Source organism: Brugia malayi, assembly GCF_000002995.4.
Source record: "Brugia malayi strain FR3 genome assembly, contig: Bm_v4_Chr3_scaffold_001, whole genome shotgun sequence".
NCBI lineage: Eukaryota > Metazoa > Nematoda > Chromadorea > Rhabditida > Onchocercidae > Brugia > Brugia malayi.
The window spans coordinates 6,607,508-6,631,626 of NW_025062477.1; the positions used below are offsets into that span (position 1 = coordinate 6,607,508).

At 34.8% G+C, this 24,119-nt stretch overlaps 2 protein-coding genes across 4 annotated transcripts; one reads left to right on the forward strand and one right to left on the reverse strand.

Moving 5' to 3' along the window:
- Positions 1-304: 304 nt before the first annotated feature.
- On the reverse strand, positions 305-8,806 carry Bma-pop-1 (Uncharacterized protein; the record flags this gene model as incomplete). Of its 3 annotated transcripts, none has more annotated exons than XM_043080199.1 (10): positions 305-346; positions 511-690; positions 1,110-1,213; positions 1,319-1,484; positions 1,578-1,691; positions 1,909-2,028; positions 2,364-2,543; positions 4,899-5,011; positions 7,292-7,407; positions 8,757-8,806. In XM_043080199.1, the coding sequence occupies 10 exons, from the start codon at positions 8,804-8,806 to the stop codon at positions 305-307; spliced, it is 1,185 nt and encodes a 394-aa protein (XP_042936133.1). The 3 variants fall into 3 exon arrangements, with proteins under 3 accessions (XP_042936133.1, XP_042936132.1, XP_042936134.1); XM_043080198.1 differs by having other exon boundaries at positions 1,909-2,169; XM_043080200.1 differs by lacking the exons at positions 4,899-5,011; positions 7,292-7,407; positions 8,757-8,806 and having other exon boundaries at positions 2,364-2,510.
- Positions 8,807-16,524: 7,718 nt separating this feature from the next.
- Bma-gpi-1 (Uncharacterized protein) lies at positions 16,525-23,950 on the forward strand (the record flags this gene model as incomplete). Its single annotated transcript, XM_043080201.1, has 20 exons — positions 16,525-16,783; positions 17,229-17,328; positions 17,607-17,671; positions 17,795-17,898; positions 18,004-18,131; positions 18,646-18,765; positions 18,916-19,070; positions 19,984-20,125; positions 20,205-20,295; positions 20,482-20,619; positions 21,009-21,143; positions 21,217-21,309; positions 21,384-21,503; positions 21,691-21,933; positions 22,154-22,305; positions 22,397-22,491; positions 22,654-22,730; positions 22,921-23,049; positions 23,452-23,594; positions 23,818-23,950. The coding sequence occupies 20 exons, from the start codon at positions 16,525-16,527 to the stop codon at positions 23,948-23,950; spliced, it is 2,622 nt and encodes an 873-aa protein (XP_042936135.1).
- Between the last annotated feature and the right edge of the window lie 169 nt (positions 23,951-24,119).

A 24,119-nucleotide genomic window follows, 5' to 3' on the forward strand; every position in this document is an offset into this window, starting at 1 on the left:
TACTAACTATACACAATACGTTATTAGAAAATAAAGAGCAATTAGCGCACTGAATGATGATTGCATCAGAAAAAAGTTTAAGGCAAACTTTGAAGACCGTGTACCAACGACGATTAGAACGAGGAAAAGCGTATAACTAAGGCTAAGAACAAAGCAACAGCATTTTTTCAACTCTCAAATGTTTCTGGTCGCTCCAACGCTAATATTGGTTATTTCATCCTGTTGTTTCACTTATATTCCTTCGTGTCGTTCCTTATGGATTAGAAAACGTGTATGTCCGATCTTCATCACGTAACAATCTGACCTATTTCGTTTCGCGACGCTTTTGCGATGTGAAGGTATAGCGCTACAAAGAGCGAATGACTATTCAGTAAGAGTGTGGTTTATCTTGCAAAGGAAATTTTTTAGATCCCGAACTAACGAAAAATAGATGCCGACAGCCTAGAGTGGTAAATATACAAAAAGGGGCTACTGGCAAATAAGAGGAGTGGTCTGCTGCTCCTTCGGTACCTGATTTAACATTGACCGAGATCTTTCAGCAGCAGCAGCAGCAGCAGTAGCATCCATATCATTCTCTGAATCAGTATCACGACCGCTCAATGCACCACCCGCAGCTGGTCCAGACAGTGAAGACGGAGTACCAGGGGTTCCTGGTGTCGTCGAGGAAACCACTCCGACTGGTGAAGATGCCTAAATATGTACGCGAAAACAAATGGGTAGTGGTGGCAGCCTAACTTTCCCGATGGCACCCCCTGCTAATCCGGAATTCTTCCCTCTTCTGTCCTTTGGAGGGATTTTATTACAATTTCAATGAAAAAAAGCAAATGCATATTACTGCCAGCCTTCGATATACCAGCTTACTATCGTGAAAAGACACAAAGAGTGAATATCTAGGCTCCAAAATTATCCTTCATCTTTTCACTAATAACTAATAATAATATACGAATAAAAGTAATGCTAAGAAAGAAACAATAACAAACGCTTTATGTGTTCCCATCTGCATATTAAAATAAATATACTTATGGCATCCACAAATTCATTTCATCCACACTCAACTAATCTAAACACAAGAGCATCAAAAATGAATGAAGAATTAAAGATCAGCTTACCTCGCGATACCAAAGACATCTTTTTTTCCTTTTACAGTGTTTACACCACTGATCTTGATTTACAACACCAAATCGAGCCCGGCATTTCTTTTGTTCACCATTATCTGTAAATTATTACCAATATAATGAATAAATTTGATTACAAGTATCTGCAGAATGATGCGTGAAAATCCATAAGATCTATCATGTTGTAATGTAATCTCACCCACCAGCAGATTTATCGCGTTTCCGTTTTTTCTTCTTATTGATTGCATAATTTTCACGAGCCGACCATCCAGGATATTTCTGCATATGTTGCTCACGATCTGTTTTAGCAAGCTCATAATACCTTTGCTGTTCTTCTTTTGGTAAATCATGCCATCTCCTTCCGAGTTCCTATAGTATTTTCAAATACTTTCAAAAAAAAAAAATGCAAATGCTTGGATTTTGCTTTAGATCACAAAAAGTATTCAGACTAAACTGGGTAACCTTGTTCAATTCCGCACTTTGTCTTTCTTTATAGTCTAGTTCTTCCATCAGTTTCGGCCTATTTTCCTTCATAAACCACATAAATGCATTCAAAGGTTTCTTAATGTGCTGTTCCTATAAATCAGAATTTATAGACTGTTAGAAGCAAATTAAAAGTTTTAGTGCGTGATTTTCCATAATTGCTATAAAACCAAAAGCAAAATGAACGAGCGTCACCTGGCTTGTCAATATCGCATGAAGAGCGAGTATGAATGTGAAGTTAGTTTCATCGCAACAGAAAATGAAGGAGGTAGTTATGAAAAGACTGAGAACAAGTTGAAATAATACCTACCTTAACTTTGGGCGGCTTGATTTCGCTCTTCGTAATCTTGCTGTTGTTAGCACTGCCACGTGAATTGTTGCTCGGCTGCTGGGCTAAGTTACTGGCCATGGAGGTGATCGGTGAACCCATCTGAGGTAATCGCATTTGGTTTATTGAATTCAGTGGATGCGGAGATGTTGCGGCCGCTGCAGCCGCATTCTGCATACTGCGCATCATTGTAGCTGCCGCCAACGGATTACCCTTGGGGGTAGCCGCACCCACTCCACTACCCTTCAATAGACTCATGCCAATATGGCAATATATTCTCTATTTCGCATCTCCTCCGGAACACCTTCGCCCAACTATTAAGACCTCAGTAACAACTCTACTCAACTCCCTAACATATCCAGTTCATTGAACCCGCAACTGTGAAAGGATTGAAAAGTACTAAAAAATGTTAACTATGGAAAAGAAAATACAAAAACCTGGAAGAGGGAGCTCGGAGAAGCAGGTCCAAAAGGGAAATTTCTATACATTTCGAAGGTTGGTGACATAGTTTGTGCCGCCTGCTGCATAACGAATGCTGCATAAGTTGGCGACATTGAACGTGCATCCATCGGTCCACTCGGCATCCTACCGAAAGGCAAACCATAAGGAGCCTGGTTCTAAAATTCAGCAATCTGTTTCCAAATCAATAATGACTATTTTTAAGTTTAATTAGCAATTACGAGCTTCAACACGTAGTACATTTCCTTCTATCCCTGAAACTATGTGATACCTATTAATATCAAATCATAGGCTACTGGGAAGTCATATATGAAAATTTGCACCATTTTATCTCAATAATGTCCATCCTTTCCTGTCCAATAATCCTCAATCTCAAGATATTGAGACTTAAATCAATGTAATTTAAATGACCATGAGCAAGTACGAATGAAAAACCAACTACATTGCTCAGCTATGACCAATTGTATAATTTGATATTTACTGTTGCGCAACTTCGAATCCTTTGGATCGAAGAAATGCTTTCCTTTATGAATCAGATTAATAAATTTAATTGTTTATTTATCTGTGCTTGTCTTAGATGCCTCTTCTTTTTTTATTTAGTAGCCTATTATTTCCTATCCTAAGTTTGAATAATTTTACCACTAAATTTGTAATGTATACTATTTTTATATATTTAATATGGATACATTAATACTGATGTAAATGCTGAAACTTTTAACTGTATTTTAAGCAAAATCTTGAACAAAAACAAAAGGTGCTGGAAGAATCATAACAATATTCCTCAAGCAAATGAATAAACAACAGTTTATCTAACAGAACTACTCATCTACTGCATAATTATAATACATGCCAACATCTTTTTTAGAGAAAATCAGAGACTGTAGTTGATTAACTATTCGAAACGAATTGAGTCAGTCAACGCCATTGTTCATTTATGTATCAACTTCATAATCATATTGTTTACTTTTTTTCTCCAAGCTCTCTCCTTCTCTTCTCCATGTTGCTCTATTCCGAAAATTACCTACCATAGAAAATTAACCTTTTAATACTATTCTTCCACTTCAGCGGTATTTTCATTTGTTCTCAAATTTCCTCTGTGCATCTCTAACTATGCAATCTATTTAGCACATGACATTTCAAAATAAAAGGCTCAGGAAAGAAATCTATTTCATGCATCACTACTACTATTTCATAATTTCTCTTTTTTCATTTCGTAAATTTCCTCTTCCAATTGGGGAGCTTGATTTTCTCATGCGTTCTTCTCTTCATTCTGTCCTACTAGAATATACAAGAGTAGAATTTTCTGGCAATAATTATATTCTCTTTCAGGCGACAAAAGTTGTCTTCGTTTGAATCTCCATAAATTTTATGTTTCATTCGATTCGAGATTTACATCAAAAAACATTTTATTACATACAAGCTATCCATGCTTGGTAATACAGAACTTGTGAAGAGAGGCTACTAACATCATAATGACTCTTGTTTCTCGATTGTATCTGGTGTTGGAAAATATTTTGAAAGTTTGTATGTAAATCATTTATGACACGTAGTCACATATTTAACCAATCCTTAATCCTTTTACTTGATCTTACTCAAAGATACTTTATTTTCTAAACTCGATGTGTAAGGGAACAATTTCATATATGGGAGAAGTAAAACTAGAAGAGGTGGAGAGAAGGAAGACAGAGATTTTGACCTGCTTTGATACTCTAACAAAGTAAAGCCTATATCCAGTATATCAATCAAGCATATTATGTGTCCAGCAGAGGTTAGTCAGAACAACAGTAAATTTTGAAAATTGATGCATTCAATCAAGAGAAACAGAGCAAAGCAAGCCTTCAGACACTTCTCGTTTTCATCTTCATTCTCATATGCTTTCAGTCCTTGTTGCCGTGGAATCAATCATTTTGCTGCTTCTAAGCAAATCTTAACTCATAACTCAGTCCTCCAATAGCCCAAGACTATACATAATCGACGTGCATCAATCATCCAGAGGAGCTCTTTTTGGCTCATTCCAAAGTGGGACCACACCGCACATTTCATTCTTTTCACACATTTTTTTGAAAGCGTTTCTGGTGCTCATCTGAGCAGCATTCCGATTATTAATTGCCAATTCTTCAGAAATTCTAGCTTACCCCTTTTCTTTGGCTTATTTCTAGCTTGTTCAGGCAAACTCATCCATGAAAATATGCTACGAAACAATTTGTACTTTTTTAAACACAACAAGCATCCTCTAATCCCTTCTTATCTAAACTAAATATTAAGCCAGTTTAGAACAGTCTAAAAGCAATGTAGTGCCAATACCACCGGTTTTTTTTGGAAATGACATTCTCTGGATAAGGGATAACATGGTACTAAATTCTTCAGTTCCTTTCCTTTCTTTATATCTTAACGTTCTACAAAATCTGAATACACCGCTTTATTCTTCAGAAACGTTCCATTTCCATAGAAGAGAAATCAAATCCTATTTATAAAAATATCAAAGCAGACATTATAGAGTTAAAAAAGCTCACCGGTAGGAAGAATGGATAAAACAATGGCAATGGCCCATAAGTTGGAGAGAGAGTGGCGGCTGAAAAAGTTGGAAAAGTCGGCGATGGCTTCACGAAAGCACCAGGCTTCGAACCTGAAAGGAGCACTAGCTTTATAAATTATGCAGGGCATGATATAAAGCACAATAAGAATATCTCGAGATTCTAATAAAATGCGTTATTTAATGAACATAACTGCGCCAGTTCAGGCTAATGTGCCATTGTGACCTCTCATGATGCTAACCCGCAGATCCTTTTTTAAAATTTATTTGCACCTGAGGTTATCAACAATCCAGAATGCTCTTTCAAAACAGACAGCTCATGCGATCTCACTGCTGAAATGCTTTTTAGATTGCACCAACAGCAGTCAAAGTGAATAAAAGTGTCACCACCAAATAAAACAAATGAGAAAGTTAACAGAAAGAAATACTTGAGGAGGACAAGCACGGATTGGATGAGGCGACCACAAAGGAATCAAATGAAATGACAGGTTCGAAAATTTGATTTCTTTTACAGATTACATTGTTTTTTTTAATTAAAACTGATAGATAATGGTCAATAAAAAAACCAAGGAAAAAATAGTTAATGATGATATTTTCAAGTAGGGAAATAATACCGTCACATAAATCCTTAACATTCCAAGCAGAAATGATAATTTTCTACATATTATGGTTTATTTCATATTTGAAGTCATTCTACAATTCAAAGATATATTCATATAAATTATTATAACAAGATGAAGTGAATATAAAAAAGCCAGATGTGGGAGGCACAAAAAAAGCAAAAAGGAATATCCCTTTTCCTAAAAATGTGTTACTAAAAAGGATAAAAAACCAAGAATAAAATCCTTCAACAATAAATCGAGATATATGAAAAAATATAAAACATTATCTTCATTTTAATCTCTCAATTGTCGTCCGTCTCATCGCCTTTGCTGACTTTTCTCTAATCTACCACTCTTCCGTTTTCATAGCTTTGAAGATTTCACAAAAAAAAAAAAAAAAAATAATTATTATTATGTGCGAAGTTTTCATAACGATATACTATATACTATCAGAACAAATGACTGTAGATAAGAGAATCTGCCACTGAAAAAGTTACCGATTTTTACTAGTATAAATTGTTTGCAAAACAGGATATAAATACCCTAGTTCGCAGTTTATTTTATCTTTCATTGAACTTATGGTTAAATTTTAACTCCTCATCACATACCTTTATAAAAGATTTGTTTTGAATGTTATGTCGACTCTCGCATGAGAAAAAGAACGTTTGAGTCGTTGTACCATCAAGAATATTCTAGCTTTTGTCATGAATTTAGACAAATTCCTAATGCATCCCTATCTTCTAGTATTATAATCTATCATTTTTTGTGGTATCATTACTACTACTCGTTATCACTCCACAGCCATCATACCGCTTTCCATATGATGTCTACCTTTTCACTTAAAGACGGAGCAGCGAAATGCTTATATAATACAGCTCAAAACATACCGTTGTTAATATATGCACGAAAGGGAAATGACAGATAAAATGTAATGGAAAAGACTAGCAGCTGTGATGCTAACAACTCCTGAACATATAAGAACCAAACGGATGATGGAGCACAAAAACGGAGATGAGCTACGGTGTGAATTTACACATAGTTATTACAGAAACTGCCTCTTCTCTAAATTATGAAGCAACTTTATCTTGTTTGGACGAATGCTGCCATGGTTAGTAACAGTAACTATGAACGTACTGATGATAGTGGAGATAGCTGATTGGCCACATGTACATATACAGCAGCAAACTATACTTAAAAAGCAGAAAGAGGTAAGAAACAATTAAAACGCAGAATAACAAGTGATATTATATGAGGAAAAAACATGGAGAAACAAATCGAATTTAGAAATCAAAATTTCAACCAAACTGAAAGTTTTCTAATATAGCGTCTATGTAACAAGAAAAACTGAGTAGACAGAACCAAACCTTTTATTTATGGATAATCTTAATTTACAGCATTAACTTTCATCGCGTATCCTTTTTATTTAGCTCCCCTAATTTCAAACTATATTTTGACTTGGAATAAAGTTTGAATTAAGCTCAGCGGTCGAAAACCGAGTACCATAATCAGATTAAATTAAACTATAGAAGGACAAGTGGAAAATGCAAGAGGTAGTATAGTCCACCGCTGATGTCTGGTTAATGAATCAAAAACAGAATTCAAAATGTTTTCCATTAAGATCTACGCCAGTGTCAGTAATTTTTTTTAATTGTACTTAAAAAGTTCTATAACAAGATAGACTTTCTGTGGAGCAATTTGACTGTTCATAAACAAGATGAAGTTTTCGGATATCCCGTTGAATCAATAATTATTGCTCTAACAAAAGTCAAACCGATAATAGAAGAAGATGGCGTCCTTGTTTCCAGTTCTGTCTCCAGGGCCACATCTTTTTTGTCCTCTGTTAACTGATGTGATGACTGCGCCGTTTCTACATCATCCGCATCATTTCTGTAAAATACAGTTATCTGTAAAATTTTTAATTAGTCACTGCTTCTGGTAAGAAAACTTACCTTGAATTCGATTAATTCCTAAAGGTAACAAAAAACATTCCTAACATCTTTTTACTACGTATGATAACGTATTAATATATTTATATCCATAGTTTTCACATTTGCAAATGGCCAGTGGTTAATTCATATTTCACTCAATATTATATACCTATTTAAGGATTCAATGTTAAAGGTCTGATATGGAAATAATGACGAACAAAATATATATCAAACAGAGATGTATTTTAGATTGTTAACGCAGAGTTTAAATAGGCTTTTCTTCTCTATTATAAAAGGTATAAGGCTATTTTTTAACAGATAAAATGAAAACAAGAAAAAAGAGAAGAAATGTGTCACATTGTCTTAGAAAGCTACATAGATTATTTTTATTACAAAAAAGTTCCACAAAACAGTTCTAACTAAAAAAAAAAACTAAGTGATAAAAGATAAAAGGTGCACTTTTTGCTACTTCAAATGCATGAAAACTTTATTTGTAAAACAATCAAAGAACGTGTTTTCATTCGAATATAAAAAGATATGAACATCATAAAAAGCACATTACAGTTGCTTAAGTCTGTTAGCTATAAAGTATTATATAAGAACTGTGATAAACATTCACAGCTATAAGGGTATGCCTCATAAAAATTTTTTGGGAACCACTAAAATGCATCTAGCAAAAATTCTTCCGGACGCACCACAAAGATAAGCAGTAACGACAGCCACAGAGTCCGAAATAAATTTTTGGGAAAAATGTGATTTTAACAATCATCTTTGTAGTGTTTCATAGAAATATAATGAAGTTATAACTGTTTATTTATACAGATTTGGAAAACGATAACAAATACATCAAAATGATACACTCTAGTTCATGAACAGTCCTAGTTTAACTATTTCAAGACCTCTCCCAGAAATGATCCTGAATAACAGCGGTAAAAAAAGTTCTATAAAACGATTGAAGTTGGTTTCCATATCTAATTTTACAAACTCTCAAAAAGTGAAAAAGCAAATACGGAAGAAAAGAGAAAGTAAATAAAGAAGCAATATCGGAAGCCGACAAAACGGTCCTTCTCATAAAGTTTGTTTGCTGGTTGACACAGCATTCTCCTCACTTTTTCCCCCTCCTCCTATCCTTTCTTTCACTCACCTGTCAAATATTGCTTATTTAAATTTTATGATTTTTCGGAAGCACTGGACGACATGACAAGAAAAAAGCAACAGAAAAGAAAGAAATTTACAAGACGCCAATAGTACAATATACCCTAATATCTACCTTTTGCTAGAGGAATTTGGGAATCAAACTGGACAAACCTGCGGAAGACTTTCACTTCATCGGCGCCATCGTCAGCAGCGCTACTCATAGCGGTGACTCTCCGCGGGATATCCACTGGAGAGACTGTCGGACGGTATACGGCCAACAATAACACCGACGAATATATGAGCAACAGTATTAATAATGACAGCAGTAAGAAAAGCCAAATGGCGATAACTGCACGAAAGGAATAACAATAATGAGGGGCAATAAGAATAACCAGGGCCGGCAGCCAACCGACCCTTCTGGCTCATTCGATCCGTGATACTACAAGTGATAGGTGGTGACGGTGATAATCGCGGTCAAGCCAGGATAACTCCCAGAATGATGTCTGTGTGGCCTACACTGTTCCTTCTTTCTCCTGAGAGACACCTGCAACAACATAATTACCTTTCATATAAACATTCTCCTCACAATTCACCCCTCCCATCCCATAAAACTGTCTCTTCAGTCGGTCAGTCCGGTCCATTCCGTTCAGTTAAGTTCGGATCGGATCGGTTCTTCCAGTCAGTCACAACTGCTACTAGCAACAGAGCAGACACCTATAGACAAACAGCCCTTTAAACCCGCCCGTCTCTCGCTCTCTTCTTCCACATGTGGTGAGAAAAGAGAAAAATGTACTCCTTCACTATTATATTCAAGAGGAAGCACAGATAACAAAATGCACAGGAGAGAGTCTACAAATGGAGAGAGAGAGAACATGAGATAAACAGTCCATGAACTAGTCCATAGCAGCCAGCTGAATAAATGATCAGAAAGGAGAAAAAGAGAGGAGGGAAAGGAGGAAGAGATGTGCTCTGTTCTTTGCACATCGAGAGAAAGGATGCGCCCGTCGTGACAGACTGACAGACAGACAACACATATGTTGCGGATGATTAGTAGGAGGGGTATCCGTCCTGAAATGTTACGTGTGCTTTCGAGAAGAGGCTAAAACTCGGGAGTGGCATTGGATGATGATTATCTCCCCAGAGATTTCCCGCATCTTTTCACTACTACATTCCATCCTGTGGAAGAAGGGGACAATCCACCACCTCTCACATTCTTCGTCAGTTTCACGTACACCGTCCTCTTCAAATTGAAGCATAACTGAATAGCCGGAGTGATGAGTGAAATCAGGAAAGCACATATGCAGAAAAAGCTTCCTTAAGAACTATCCTATTATGTGTGAAGTTGTGTACTAGAGCATCTACCACGGTCATCTCTTCACTAATTTACCTTAGTTTTATTTATGATATGTTATAGTTATGCAAATGTTCTTTTGTTACCATTCCCATGAGAAACCTTACCTCTCGATAGCTCCTTACTGCTTATCCGATACTTTGTCATTTAGTAAATTTGTGCACTTTGAAAGCTTTATCCCATTCTTAATCTTTCCAGTCTGATACATCTTCCTCAGTTAAAGAGACATGTGCTATGATGGAGAGCTGTTGGCTCACAACTCACTGATGACCTCTAGATTGCATGTATTGCTTAAGAAAGGACCTTAGAGATATGTCCCGATGAATAAAAAGATCGCATGTTGGAAGGTAAGTCTGCGGTAAGAATGGGTAAATGAAAAGGATGAAATAAGTTACCAGAGGGGAATGAAATGTCAGCATGATGGAGGGAGAAAGGCGGGCGGGAAGAGAAACAGCTGTGGTGTTCATTCAAACAAACCGTGAGGTGGAGGGGTCGTTTACAGGGCCCTCCAAAAGCTCCGACCTGTCACCCTCTTTCAATATATATATATAGTGGCGAAGGCTAGGGAGAGTTCTGCTTGGCGGGAACCTCAATGGACCCCAAATGGACACCCCTTGCCGACTCGTCACCATCAACCTCTTTCCTTTTGGATCTTTTGCAGACCCTCTCATTTCCCTATTACCCACCCCATCCTATATCTCCTCCTTCCCTCCCAACTTAATTTTAAAATTCAAAAATATAAAAACTAAGCTACGATATATAATGATCGGTTTGCTTGCGCTACACTAAAAGAAAAGAAATGGATAAGAAAAAAGAGGGAACATAGTAACCGATTAAATAATGCAAATATGCAATCCATCAACCTAATTAGTGCGGGTCTCATTCACCTCCAAGTGTTGCAGGAACAGGCACTTCAACTCTTCACTGTCAAAATCGAATTTTTAGTTTTGTCATTAAATGTATCATCTCGGACAGCTTGCTGCTACCTATGCATTATACTATCACTATTTTGTACAACTGTCCTGATTGATAACATTTCATTTAACCAATTTTCGAGCTTTCCCCCTCATGGACTGATAAATTGTCAGAATTGACCATGTCAGTTACAAGAAGAGTGCTACCTTTTTGAATTCGAAACTTCTGAAGATAAATATTGCAGTGCTCCGGATATAAACGCTTCTGCAAATTCTACTACCCTGACATTTCATAGAGTGTTTAGGCAATTGATATTACTAAGATTCCGTTTCTCACTCATTGTGACAATCTTTTATGCAAAGATAGTAATGAGAAAAGAATTGTTATGCAGAGAGATCGGGGAAACCCAAGCTAATTAATAATTAGAAGCAACTAATCATTTGACCAATGGAAGCATATGTGGTAAATCAAATATAACAATTATTCTGTGAAAAAGAGCTCACCCCTTCAACTATCATCCCCGTTACTCACTCTTCCTCTTCCCTGCTCCTCTCCCTTCATATATGGACAGGCACTTAAATTACTTAATTCAGTACTTTTAAAGATATGAGAGATAGCCCACTAAATTTCTAAATTTGCTACTACAAATGACAGACCTCTTTTTCTTGGAAATTTGAATTTTCCATTAGGAATCATTTCCCGAAGACCTTGAAAGAAACATTCCTTCTTCCTCTTCTTCAGCAGTATTCCAGAAAGAGTCGTCTCATCATCTCCCATGTATGACATTCATTGTACAAACAACGATAATTTTATTAACTGATACTGTCCATCAAAACAACTGCAATGAATAACTGAGTTTTTTGTTGCTATGTTCTGTTTTTCTGAGAATAGAACCAGTTTCATACAGTTTCATCTCAATCAGCTGGCATTGTACACAAAGTTTATCAGCAAATTACAGCACATGGCATTATAGCTACAACTGCGCATATCTAGACATCGGGTCTCAAAAGCAATCTATTGTTTAAGATATTAAAACATTGCTGCCGGATAGTTTTGAAGGATGTAGTATGCTTATCACCAATTTCCTTTCCCTTATTCCTATTCCCTTTTCTTTCCCTTCCAGTTTTCAAAACTGAAATTCATTTTTATGCAAATGAAGAAATTATATTACACAAGAAAAGGAGCTGGCGGGAATGAGATCACATTTAACAGTGATGAGCAGTCATTAAGATGATAAACTGTTTTGAGCATTTGCGCACTCAAGCTCATAAGTGAATACTGATGTGAACTAAGCGCTTCAGTTGGTGTTACTAACTGGTAGTAGAGAAAGAGTGCCGAGAGAAGAAACACTACAATCGAAATACTATGAAACAACAGATAATTTCAAATTTGAACAAATAAGAAAAACAGATAAGGTAGAATGATCCGAAATATTAACTAAATGACAAACACAATTCTGATTTATAAAGGAAATGGTTACAAATCCAACCTTTAAGTTGGTTATTAAAATTTAAAAAGGCAGCTCAGCTGAGATAACCAAGTTTTCTTAAAAACAAATTATTCTATATTATGAAGAATTGTTACTCGAATCTTCTCTCTCTCAAAAAAAAAAAAAAAAAAAAACATCCCATCTCCAATACATTACTCTTTTGAATAATTATTCGTTATAATCGTAACAGAAAAATGAATAAGAAGAAACAGACAGAAATATAGATGAAAAAAAAAGAAAAATAAATAGGTTGTCGCCAGGATAGTGAATGGATTTAAACTCAAACTTGCAACAGCAATAAAAATGGATTGTTTTCTTGGAAATGAAAAGTGGTAGCTTCTTTTTTTTCAATGACTTCTGTAGCAATAACTGGCAACTGGATGAGTCCATTACTACTTCTTTTCGAAAAGCTATTTTGTCTAAACTAGCATATCACTTCCTTTTCTCCTTATTTTAAATGCTTTAAAGCACGGATTATTATTAATAATATACCTTTCTATCATATAACTCCAGATGCTGTTAGGATGATTTGCATTCAAATGATAGCTTTCCTATAAGAAACGAATCCTTCTCACCTCTTAATCCCAGCACCAGGCCTAGACAGGTTACAAACATTCTGTCATCCAAATGTTTCAATCTTTTCCAGAATAGATTTTGAAATGAGAAAAATAAAAATAAAAAAAATTCAGTTCTTCATATATCCCTTCTATTCCAAGATATTATTTCCCAAAATTAGGCGTATTAGCAAGTGTGTGTGTTCTTCACTAACTTTTTTCGTAGCACTAGAAAATAACAATTTAAATGATCAAAGAAACGACAAATCGATGCTATAAGAGCGATATTGCACCTGCGTCCCTCGCATCATAAAGTAATGAGCCAAGAACTGGAACAGTGGTCGACAAAATACTTTATCTAACTATCTACATTACATATATTCTCCTTTTGTTATCCACTCGTATTTTCTCTCGCCAAAACTACTGAACAAAATTTGTTTATATTTGGACAGATCAAATCTCGAAACGCTGTCATCAAATCTTTTTTGAATAATAAAAAGTGAAGAAATAATCAGCAGAGATATTTAACAAGAAATTTCAGTTATGAAGATGGAATGGATTTCAAATAGTAATATCAAGGGATTAAAAGTGCACAGATAGGTAGATTGGTTTACTGGTTGAAAATTTTGCAGAAATCATTGAGCTTGACTTTATAAAAAAATTTGCTTTCCTTTCAGGCAAAGAATGAATACATCAAATAGCAGAAATGAGTTTGCCATTGCGGTGAGTCTCGTCTTTGTTAAATCTATAGTGCTTTAGCAAAGTGGAGACAGAAGCCAAAGAGGATGGAAAAATTAACAGGTAAGCAGTAGAACCATTTAAAAAAGAAGTAAGGTAGGAGACACAGCCATCATAAAGGAATTAAATTTTGAATTTTCTTGAAGGCAGAGAATAGCGACTTTCCAGTCTCTATTTCCGATTTTGAATCAATTTTAAGCATATGAAAACGAATAAATAATCTAGACGAGTTCTACACATGCATAAAGACAAATAGAGCATCGAGTTTTTGCAGTCTGATGCTCGGTCCATCTGCCAACAGAATTCTGGGAACATGATCTATTTCTAGATATGAGCTACTTTTTGTTATGGAATCCGCACGGTCAAGTAATCACCCAATCATATCACATCACTTACCTGATCAGTCGACGATTGCTAATCTGATCGATTGTTATAAACTTTTCAAAACAAACAGTTTTATGTCTTTTTCTAAAATACTGAAACAATTCTTGAGGTCACTTGGCAGCATTGCGGTTTTAATGCTTCATGAAGTTAAGATTCCGTTTAATGAAAATGTTCGACTGTTGAAAGAGTTCGAACAATGCAATACAAATTTGAATATATGAAATCGAGGAAGAAAAGACAGCTGCTCGGTGGTTAAATGATATCCATTCTCTTTTCATTTTCCGTCAGATCGTAATCTCATTTTACCCTTCTGTCCTGTTGGCCATCACAAGGAGTGAGGGTCCTTGTCTCCGATGATGGCGCCTATAGCAACTGTGAAATAGACTATCTATGCAGCACAACAAACTAATGTCCTAATTCTAATGAAGATTAAGTATGCCCAACAGATCCCTCATATTCAAGCCGAATTCATTACTATATATTAAATATCTCTCAAATTGCTACAAAGGCTGATACGAAACGGTCAGGTCTCTTAATAAGAAATTAGAAAATAGAAAATTATCTTTATTATTTCAAAAATCACAGTGAAAAATGTTTACTTGAAAAGATATTCACAGCTATTTTTTAATGGAACCATCTTATAATCTAGTCTTGTCTTTCCTATTTCTTTACATCTACTCTCCTTTGCTAAACTTTGCTTCATTTCGAGTAGCAAACACATGATGAACTACGTGTGCATTGGCTAATCAGTGTTAAGATATATTTTATAATTGTGATACTTAAAAAATAAAAGTAAATTCAATTGCAAAATATATGTTCTAGTAAGATAGTATGGTCACAAAATTCAAAACACATTTAAATAGGGCAGTTTGACTGAGAAATCTAGACGAAAGAGAGTAACCATTCAAAGAACGTAGCGAGGAAAATTTTTGAAATTTACTGTCATCTCTCCTCATGCTTACAATTTCAGTCTAATTAAAAAGAAAGATGACGAAATTTTGAACTATTCAATTGCAGCATTACTATTATAATGAAACTCTGTCATTGATACGCTTTTATCGTTTCTCAAATACTTTCCCAACTAAGTTTTCAGTTTCGTAATCAGCAAGTGGTCGAATATTGTTTCTATAACATACTATTGGTATGATATCTCTGACGCAAATAATTAGATTTTCCCTCCTCTTAATAAAATCGAAGGAATAAGTAGATTTAAACGATGAATGAATGAATCTGGCCGAAATAAACACAAGAATTTGTTTAAATAATGGATCAATCTCTGGTACATCAATTCAAATCTAAGTAAATGGCTCGATGCATAATATCACAATGACTACAGTCATTGGGATGACCCGAACTGCCAACTATTTAGTTCTACTCCCAGCTTTACCTACCACACCCCATACACTTACAAATAACATAAGCGTACGTGTACACACGTACTCAAGTGAGCGATACAGACAACACAGAATTGTCATCTGTTTAATTCGCAACTCTCCCTCTCTGGCAATATGTTGTTTGTGGCATGTCGACATCTTTGTACTCTCATGTTCTGAACACTCTCATTCACAACGATAACTATTGACAGATGCAGTGCTTCGTATCATTTTCTTTTCCTTTCTTTGTTCATTCAATTTCTATGAAAGGTAAAGTTAAAATGAGTGGGATGAGATTAGAGAGGATGGGTAAGTTGTGAATTAGAGAGAGAGAGAGAATTAAGTAGGTTAGATAAGTTACAGTAAGTGTTGGCACGCACATTTTGTTAAGCCTAGTGAAAATGCTTAGGCATATGTAAATGTAGAAAGACTGAAATGTGGACATAAACTTATCTGAAATATAGAGTTAGCCATGTAGAGCTCTAAAAATAATTAATAGAATAGTATTTTGTCCAAAATTCTCTCAAGCCATTTTCATCCTATTCTCCCAAAATTTGACATTTTTCCTGTTATCACATTCTGCTTTAACACCAGCGCTATTTTCATGGTTTAGTGATGACAGTTCTATTTGCCTCCTCTTCCTGTAGTTAGAGTTTTATTGTCCAAAATATTCTTTTCTCATGGCTACTTTCACGTCTTATAACTCTTTTGTAAAAAATTTTTAAAAAGTTAAACAAAAGTAGGCTGCAAAAATTAAGTTGTCATGCTACGTTTGTCTTCTACTTTTTACTGATATTAGCACTGTCTTTCTTTTTGAGAGCATTAAATTATTGTTTTTTTTTTTTATTTTTCAATAAACGGAGAGGGGAAGAACATGGGCGATAGACAGAAATAGTTTAGAACTGAATATGTAGTACCATTCAGATTTGGATTGAAATACCTGCAACACCGATGTCAACTGAATTACTCATCAGGATTGCTGTTATTCTCTTTGATCGATAAGGTTACTAGTTATTGCTGATATAGCCTTCATAATATTCGAATCGAGAACAATCTTGTCGAAAATAATTCTTGTCGTTTAAGTGTAAGTACGATTATGAGCAACTTAAAGACATATTTCACTGATCAGACTGATATGATTCAGAATGAAATGGTAGCAAATATTATCGGATGGGTGCCGTTGCTGGTGTTATGTACACTTCTACAGGATCTTTTGCAAGCAGCATTGGATTGTAACGAGACAGAATGTGGCCCTCGAGTGAGTAAGTGTATGCTGCTGAAAGCTTGCAACTGTTCCATCAATCGTGACAGTATTTTGCATAACAACTGCTCTTGTTGCAATGAATGCATTCAGTGCCTTGATAAGCAATATATGCAATGTTGCGCTTGTGTTGGTATGTCATCTTTTTTGTCATTTATTAAATGATATTAGTGAATGAATGTTGTTTAACTGTGTCGCACGAGATAAATATTGCTGGAAGGATCCCTAATAGAATTTTTATTGCGCCAAAATCCAAAGCTGGATTCAGCTGCAGTTTAAAGTCAAAATTGAAAAAGTATTATCGCGCATTGAAGGGTAATGTTACACAAATTTAATTCTGCTCACTATTAACAAAACAGTATTAACAACAGCCTAAGTGATGCTTATATTTTCAGAAACGCTACGACTCATTTTATTTTGTTCTGCATTTTTTTTATTGTTAGTAATATATAATAGAGTCAGTAGAAGAGCAGTTGAAATCTTCAAAGCGTCATGCCATGTTTGTTACCGAAAATGTACAGTGGTATAGTTTGGTATTTGCTCAGCTGAAATTCAGCTTTATCCAATTTGTATTATAGGACTATGTAATCCACACAAAGAAGCTGTGCATCTAAACAGTTATGTTGATCGATTCGATCAAGACGATGAAGATATCATTGTTTTCGACAAAGTTGCGCTGTATGTTTTTTTCTTAAGTATGTATTTTGGAATTTTACTATGGATGAAATAGCTCATTTGCTTTTTTATCTGGTTGTTTCATGTTCCTATTTATGAGAAAATCTCGAAATAAATTTGGAGAATCAAAATTTCAGTTTGTATTCAGCATAAATTATAGTTATGTGTTGTATTTTTAGTGTTATCACTTTGCATGTCAGCTTTAGCTGCTTATCTTCTATGATTAAGTAACTACATCTTATGCATAAATAATATTCCAGTTTGAAATGAATCTACTTTAGAGTGAATAAGGTCGGCACAACATATACATTTCCAGCTTTGCGTGAGTACTCGTTTGACCGCAGAGGTATATTCTTGCACTGTTGTAATTATGTGTTATGACAGTACTTTTTGCTTTGTATTTATTGCACAGTTGAACTCTTGGTCATCAGAAAAACTCTTCGAAGAAAAAGCTGTAAAGAAATTATAGGTCAAAATATGAAGGCTTTGCGAAGAACTCACCAAGAGACGAATTGCACAGTAGTTTATCTTGACAAGTGTATGTCGCATAAGCAATGCAGTCGACAGTGTTTGGTATGTTTATCTTTTTGTGTTTTTCTGATCTTCATCTATCTGTATAAGTTTAAAGCGGTTCTACTTAGTTCCTATAAATCGATAATTCAAGTGATATAATTATAGATTCTTGGTGCATCGATGCTTCGGTGGTTTCATACTGGTTGTTGCGAATGTATCGGACATACGTGTCTTCCATACGGTTCAACAACGGCACGATGTAAATACTGCACTGATTTTGATAATTCCCTTATGTTTGCAAGACAAACTGAGCTTTGACTCTTCCAACAACAACAGTTATAGACAGATTTTGTGGATACTGCGGAGAAAGAATGTTTTGCGTTAAAGCAATGAATTCTTTTCGTCTGATCTTTAGGTTGTAAAGTATCTTTAAATCTAAGTTGCGTAACATATACGTGACAGGGTAAAGGTAATTGTTTCAAATATATCATTTAATTTTATAAATGTTTCCAAAGTGAATAATGTTCCCAGTTGGGAAATTACGTAAAATGAGCTAGTAATATGAAGTTCCTGAGTGAATGTTTGTGCATTTGTTAGTAATCTGTGATAAATATAATCTGAAGTTCATTGTTCTGTCCCTTGTTTTTCGTTGTTTTTTAAATGCTGTTATGTAATGAAATATAATTTTAAATTGCACTGATAAATCGAACTTACCTAAAAAGGGACACCAAGTGAATTTGATAAGTTATAGTACGCGCATTTTCAAATATCTTACCCTTTTGATTTTGCTGACTGAATTGAATTCAGTTTAATATTAAGACAATACATCTATGTTCGACAAGATTATTCGGATTGTAAATTTGTTCCAAAATTGAATCTAGGCTTTAGCGATCAATTGACTGATATCGTTTTGTCCCATCAGGGTTGGTATTTAAACACTTTCTTCTTAGTATGCTAGATATGTTGAAGCATTTAATTCGATAACAAAATGACGTGGGGTTGACATACTGATCTTATGCAAATTTCACTATTTGTTGCTGTCTAACGTTCATTGCATAGAAAACTAAGAGGGGTTAGGTTACAGTTGCAGGTGGAAACGGTTGCATATATCTGGGTGATAAGACGACGAACAGAACTACGAACTGTAGCTATACTTCAGCTTCGAGCTTTAAAGAAGATACCACCGATGATTACGCTGTTATCTTTAGCATCGCAAACAATCAAGGGAATAGGTAGTATGTCAGATTTAACTTTGCTGATAAAATTAGTGCCCCTTTGTAATATGAAATGCAATAAATGTTCTTGCTTTCATATGTAGCATATTTTGTAATATCTATGGGGGAGAACTAATTTTTCTTTCATAATCCATTTGAATTTGCAATAGCTGCTGCTGAATATTGTGCGAATTCGGGTGAATTTCTCTAACATCGGTCATTAATGTATCACCCACTTGAAAGACTTTATGTAGATTAAAAACGATAATGTGAATATGGAATGTTTGCAGTACACCTGAATAATATAACTAAACTAATACAAGAAAAAGATGAAATTGTAGTTGTGAAAGCAAACTCTACTCTAGCAGTATTGTTCTGTTACACATTACATCAGTCAGTGGAAGTCCGACACAGCGCATTGATTTTCGTGTTGAATGTACACATGCGTATTTTGCATGGGTTTTAGGGATGGGAGCAGGAGGTCGGCTTGATTACTAAACTAACATAATTATTTATCTTTCATGACTCAAAATTGTTGAGATCATTTAAATCTAACTTTAAAACTGACTTTCACATATCATTTTACAGACCACCAAACCCGAAGAATTTGTCAAACTTTCTGTTAAAACTTCATTTGTAGTGAAGAGAGAGGAGGAGATAAAGCACCGAGCTGATAAGTGATAGGGCAGATTCGAGAGATACTAACTCGATAAAGAGAAAGAATACCTCTTTGTAATTAGCATAGCAATATGTTTGAGTCATACTAATGAAACTAAACTTTCGTGAATAAACTTCACAGATTATAAAAATTGAATTGCATATAGTGGTCTTTTTTCCTTAAAATTTATGTTAAGGTTAGTTTCATTGATACTTATTATCCATTTGTCGTTTAATAGGACAATTTTAAGGAAATATACGAAGTAGATTGCAGCCAATCGTCATATTGCAAACGAAATGTCGCTACATAAGGATTCCGCATTCATACAACTCCAGCAACACTTTGAATCGGAATGTAAGTTTCTGAAGATGGTTGATTTGTTCAAGCAAGATCCACAACGATTTCAAAAATACAGGTTAGTTGCCTGGAAATATTAAGAGCATAGAATTGGAAAGAACTTTCCCTTTACTGCTTTTATCGAAAAGATTTTGCAGTTTGAAAATGGATACACCAGATGGACCGATTCTATTCGATTATTCAAAAAATATTATCAATGAAGAAACGATGAAGAGATTGTTCAATTTAGTGAGCATTTGTTTTGGCAGTTAATCTGTCATTGCATTAATTTCTAGAAGAAACGAATTGGGATGCAGTTATATATGAAGTTGTATATTGATAATATTCGTTGTTGAGAGCAATCAATAATTGATGTTTATAATTAATACAATTTTAGAGTTTAAAGGAAGAATGGGATTGAAAAGATTATTATAGGCGAATTCAAGGAACGTTCTGAATATGAGGCAAGATATGTTCAGCGGGAAAAAAATCAACTTCACTGAAGGACGTGCTGTTCTGCACACCGCATTAAGGAACGTTAACAATAAACCTCTGACATTGGATGGACAAAATGTAAAACCATCTCTTTCTATTTTGAGCACTATTTTTCGGAATTTTTTGTAAGCCCTTTAGTCAAATATTACCAATATGTTTGTTGTAATTTATTGCCATCGAAATATTTATTGTAGTTCCTCCAGTTAGGCTTATTGCAAATCATCACAATTGCCTAATTCTTTGAGTGAATCTTACAGGCATCCCATTTCTGAAGATCTAATAGCTTATTCTTGTGTCGAACTATTCCACCTATTAATTAAAATTGATAACGTGGACCTTTTAGCTCTCTTATATGTGATTATTTTTAGATCATTATCCATAAATGTCCTTTTATTATCTGTAAATCATTTGGATGGAATTGACCATGTTAATGGGAAAATAAAAGATCCTACTGAATAGTTTTGTAGGTGACAGATGACGTTAATAACGTACTGGAGCATATGAGAACGTTTTGCGACCAAGTGATCCGTGGAACTTGGAAGGGATATACAGGTGAAGCAATTACTGATGTTGTCAATATTGGCATCGGAGGTTCAGATTTGGTTTGTTTTCACTCCATATAAATTTGAAATTTTCGATTTAATTCTACTGAAATATCTGCAACATTACTTCCAGGGACCATTAATGGTAACAGAAGCACTGAAGCACTATCAGGTTGGACCAAACGTTCATTTCGTTTCCAACATCGACGGTACACATTTAGCAGAGGTATACTCATAATACAAATTCTTGCACAAAAAAGTTTTTTGTTTCTGAATATCTTTTCCTTTTGGCTTTTTTAGGTGCTGAAGAAAATTAAGCCCGAAACAACAATATTTATCATTGCATCGAAAACATTTACAACACAAGAAACAATAACCAACGCTACTTCGGCTAAAGAGTGGTTCTTGAGCAAAGCAGTGGTACTTCATATTACTAAAAAATTTATATTTAAAATTCTTTCTTACATATGTCTGGTGAACTTAAGCGATCGGTCTCAACTATCAACTGCAGTCATATACGGTATGTAAAGCTTTGTAACAGATGATGCCGATGTTTTGGAGGAAGCTGTTGAAATTACCCCAAGAAATGTTTTGGTTGTATTTACAGAATCCTGCAGCAGTCGCCAAACATTTCGTAGCATTGTCAACGAATGGTCCAAAAGTTCGTGAGTTTGGTATTGATGAAAATAACATGTTCGGATTCTGGGATTGGGTCGGAGGCCGTTATTCGTTGTGGTCTGCTATTGGACTTTCTATTGCCGTACATATTGGTTTCGATAATTTTAGTCAGTTGTTGAAAGGCGCAAGTGCTGCTGACGAGCATTTTCTTAATGAACCAATTGAAAAAAATGTTTGTTTATTTTTTCCTTTTGCTTGGTATCTGCAAGAGGATGCTTGTTTTATATATACAATGAAATATGAAAGTACTTAAGAAACTTTTGATAATGACATCATCTATCTTGCAAGGGTGTATTACTCAAGAATGCTTTGTCCACTTCTCCTGATAATCAGAAATCAAAAATGTTCGAAAACTACTTTGTTAAATATATAAAACAAGCATTCTCTTGCAGATACCAATAATTATGGCTTTACTCGGTGTCCTTTACATCAATTGCTTTAAAGCTGAAACACATGCCCTCCTTCCATATGATCAATACTTACATCGATTCGCAGCCTACTTTCAACAGGGTGATATGGAGAGTAATGGAAAATTTATGATGCGGTCAGTTTTATCCTTATCTTTCTTTGTCATTTATAATAGCATTAAGGTTTCCAATAATTTAAAATGCCTCATAGTTTGTTCAATTTTCCAGGGATGGTAATCGTGTCGATTTTCCCACTGGGCCAATTGTCTGGGGTGAACCTGGAACTAATGGCCAGCATGCTTTTTACCAACTCCTACATCAAGGTATGTTTTGTTTTGTTTTTGTCTTTATTGCCATTACTGTGAAAGGCAAAGCTCTGATGGGTTAAAATAAACTTCTGGTTCCATGTACTCTGTTTGGTTGTCTGAATTTTTTATCGTCTACGGCTTGAATTTCCAACCAGTCCATATAATTGTATATTTTAGGCACTCGACTTGTTCCTTGTGACTTCATTGCACCGGTAAAATCACTAAATCCGATAAGGCAAAATCTCCATCATGATGTACGTACTTATACATTTCATTGTTGTGATAATTTTGTTAAATGCTCTATTTCTTTATTTATGTAACGAAAATCTATAATTAACTGAATGTTTCAAAACTGTTCCATGCTGTGCTAGTACTGATTCGTCTTATTTTGATATATGGGAACACAACGGTTTTTTTGCTTTTTTAAGTCACTGTGTGATTCAGATCTTGCTGTCTAATTTCGTAGCCCAGACAGAAGCACTAATGAAAGGCAAGACACAGGAAGAAGCTGAGAAGGAATTAAAAGATTCAGGAATGAGCGCTGACAAAATTCCTGAGATACTACCGCACAAAGTTAGCTTTAAACTATAATTCGATGATTCGAAATTCTAAATTTCTTGCTGCAACTAAACTTTTGAAAAATATAGTATCGCTTCAACTACAATATAACTGAAATATTCCTCAATTTTTCATTTAGTAGCAGCATCAACAATCGTCATGCATAATTATACTTTATTTGTTCCTTACTGCATGTAGCGCAATTATTAATCTTTTCTGATGTCCAGTACAAGCTACAATTAATGTGTGGAACATATTAATCTTTGTCTTTAATGCTGCTACTCATTGCTAAGATTAATTTCATTTGTAGTTCATCAAGAGTATGAGACTGTTGATCCATCTCATTTGTTGCAAAAAAATTATAGCCTAACATTGGAAACATATTATGCTCATAACAAATGATATTCACCTTTACAGGTATTTGAAGGAAACAGACCCACAAATTCAATCGTACTACCCAAAGTATCTCCATTCACTCTTGGCACTTTGATTGCTCTATATGAGCATAAGATTTTTGTTCAGGGTATTATTTGGAATATCAATAGCTACGATCAGTGGGGGTTTGTTTTCTATGCTTTATTTATTTGTTTGCATGAGCGTATTTCTATGTTTATTTCATTCCAAAATCTTCACTTGCATTAAAGAGAAATATGTCAATTTATTTTTGCAAGTATTCGTAGTACAGTTTATTCTTCGTGATTAGTTCTTTATTTTATTAAGTGGAATAAGGTTCGAAGTTGTAGATTCATATTTTAAATTGGTATTTAATTTTGTTTCTTTTAGAGTTGAGCTCGGTAAGCAGCTGGCAAAAGTTATCCAGAAAGAATTTGAAATGAGTGTGGAATGCAGTTCTCATGACTCTAGCACAAATGGCATTATTAATTTTATTAAGAAGGAGAAGCGAACCAATAGATGAGCTTTGCTATCTAACTTAACAGCATCATTCTTCAACTCATTAGTTATTTTCATTTTATCTCCATACTTACTAGTATTTAGATCCTCTCAGTTGGTGTTTTATGGAGACATAGAATATTGTTAAAAGAAAATGAAAGTTTTTATTTTTGGAATTCGGGATATAATTTTTA